Here is a 2,090-nt window from a genome sequence, read left to right as displayed (position 1 = left end):
CTCGGCCGTCATGGCGCTGCAGGAGGCCAGCGAGGCTTACCTGGTGGGGCTCTTCGAGGACACCAACCTCTGCGCCATCCACGCCAAGCGCGTCACCATCATGCCCAAGGACATCCAGCTCGCCCGACGCATCCGCGGAGAGCGCGCCTGAGTCTCCTGCCGCGGCCCTTCCCCGGCAAGGCACAGAGGCAGCTCACACAGACCCAAAGGCTCTTTTAAGAGCCACTACATAAGTCAATAAAAAGAGCTGTAATCCTGCTTTATAACTACCATAGGTATATTATTGTCACCTTTTTATTAGTGTTCTGCATATAAAGAGTTTTTTGAAAACATAAGTTTTTTAATTTCTGTTGCTCTGGCATGTCTCGGTAGTCCTTTGCACATACTGAAAAATAATAGGTATCTTGTAAACACGGTGTGTGACAGGACTGAAAGCTCCAAGCAAAATGATTTATACATCCTTGTAACTGTCAAACCTGAAAAAAAAATGGAGGGGAATACATATAAAGGCGTGTATCGAATTGGCTAGAGATAAAAGTTGGATCATGCACTCAATGTTCTCCAGTGACTATTAACATTTCCCCCTTCACTCCTCTGATTTTGTCTCAGCTCACCCACCCAGTGAAACTGCTGGTTTTATCAGCACTACAGCTTTATATATATATATATATATGTATATATATATACATTAATATACATTATTGCAAGAATACATAGATTTCTGCTCCAAGATTTTTATAATACTCTTATTGAAAATACCCCCTTCCCCAAAAATGCTCAGAAAATACATAATCTTTCCTGATGTGTTTTATTATATGACAACAAAACTGGACAAACACGATAAGTTATTCCTGTCTACAGTACTCTTCAATCAGTTTCTTGGCCTTTTCAGGTGCTTTTCTGTGCTGCAAGAAAGAAGCCTCAGGTACCCTGTGTCATCAGCGTGGTAGTCCCTCATTTTGAGACCAGCCTTAAAACTGATTTATTGAGGTGGAAATTCTTGCTTCTGGCATTAACAATCGTTGGAACAAGGCAGAAGCCCTTTTTAAGACAATCTGTTTTAGTCAGGTTTGACGGAACCACAGGAAGTTTCTGCTCTTGCTTTAACCCAGCCACCCGCAGACTTTAAGGTGCAGATTTCCTGAGCACAGGGGGCTTTTCCTGGACACAGACTTGACCCTATCCTGTCCCCCCACCGACCGCCCTTCCACCTCCCTTCTCCCTCAAAGCTGTGTAAAGTCCAGCATTGTCACAGGGATGTAGACCCCTCCATCCTGCCTCAGGTTGTCTGCTCAACCCCTCTTTAATATATCGATCTCTGATTTCAGCTCTTTGATTTGTATCTCCTTCCCCTGCCCAGGAGTTCATAAGCACTTGTTATTCCCCTTTAGTATCTGCAAAGTACCGCGGGTGAATTTCAGAGAGAAATATTTAGCCTTGTCAGGCTTATTAAGGAGAATTCTATACATGGAGGAAACAAGAATATAAAACAGGACAGATATAAGAGAAGCTAGGACTTTAGAATAAACGCTCTCAGCCTGAAAATAACTTTTAAAGCTAGCAGTCTAAAAATAGGATTACAGCTCTTTTTATTGACTTATGTAGTGGCTCTTAAAAGAGCCTTTGGGTCTGTGTGAGCTGCCTCTGTGCCTTGCCGGGGAAGGGCTGCGGCAGGAGACTCAGGCACGCTCTCCGCGGATGCGTCGGGCGAGCTGGATGTCCTTGGGCATGATGGTGACGCGCTTGGCGTGGATGGCGCAGAGGTTGGTGTCCTCGAAGAGCCCCACCAGGTAAGCCTCGCTGGCCTCCTGCAGCGCCATGACGGCCGAGCTCTGGAAGCGCAGGTCGGTCTTGAAGTCCTGCGCGATCTCGCGCACGAGGCGCTGGAAGGGCAGCTTGCGGATGAGCAGCTCGGTGGACTTCTGGTAGCGGCGGATCTCGCGCAGCGCCACCGTGCCGGGCCGGTAGCGGTGCGGCTTCTTGACGCCGCCCGTGGCCGGCGCGCTCTTGCGGGCCGCCTTGGTGGCCAGCTGCTTGCGGGGCGCCTTGCCGCCCGTCGACTTCCGCGCCGTCTGCTTCGTGCGCGCCAT

General features: G+C 48.7%; 2 protein-coding genes across 2 annotated transcripts in view; one reads left to right on the top strand and one right to left on the bottom strand.

The window, feature by feature from the left end:
• Window positions 1-2,090, top strand: part of LOC103765058 (histone H2A-IV) — a 27,130-nt gene that overhangs the window by 13,392 nt on the left and 11,648 nt on the right. The gene's annotated exons all lie outside the window — the stretch shown is intronic.
• Window positions 1,616-2,090, bottom strand: LOC115307829 (histone H3). The gene has a single exon (XM_029963475.1). It carries the CDS (start codon window positions 2,088-2,090, stop codon window positions 1,680-1,682), a length of 411 nt encoding a protein of 136 aa, XP_029819335.1. The 3' UTR covers window positions 1,616-1,679.

The sequence above is a fragment of the Manacus vitellinus genome, unplaced genomic scaffold (genome assembly GCF_001715985.3).
Source record: "Manacus vitellinus isolate BGI_N305 unplaced genomic scaffold, ASM171598v3 scaffold_5_pilon, whole genome shotgun sequence".
Classification (NCBI taxonomy): domain Eukaryota; kingdom Metazoa; phylum Chordata; class Aves; order Passeriformes; family Pipridae; genus Manacus; species Manacus vitellinus.
This window is presented reverse-complemented; position numbering and strand designations above follow the sequence as displayed.

What these genes read in the sequence shown, in the direction of transcription:
- LOC115307829 (XM_029963475.1), bottom strand. Translation starts at nt 2,090, where the DNA reads ATGGCGCGCACGAAGCAGACGGCGCGGAAGTCGACGGGCGGCAAGGCG.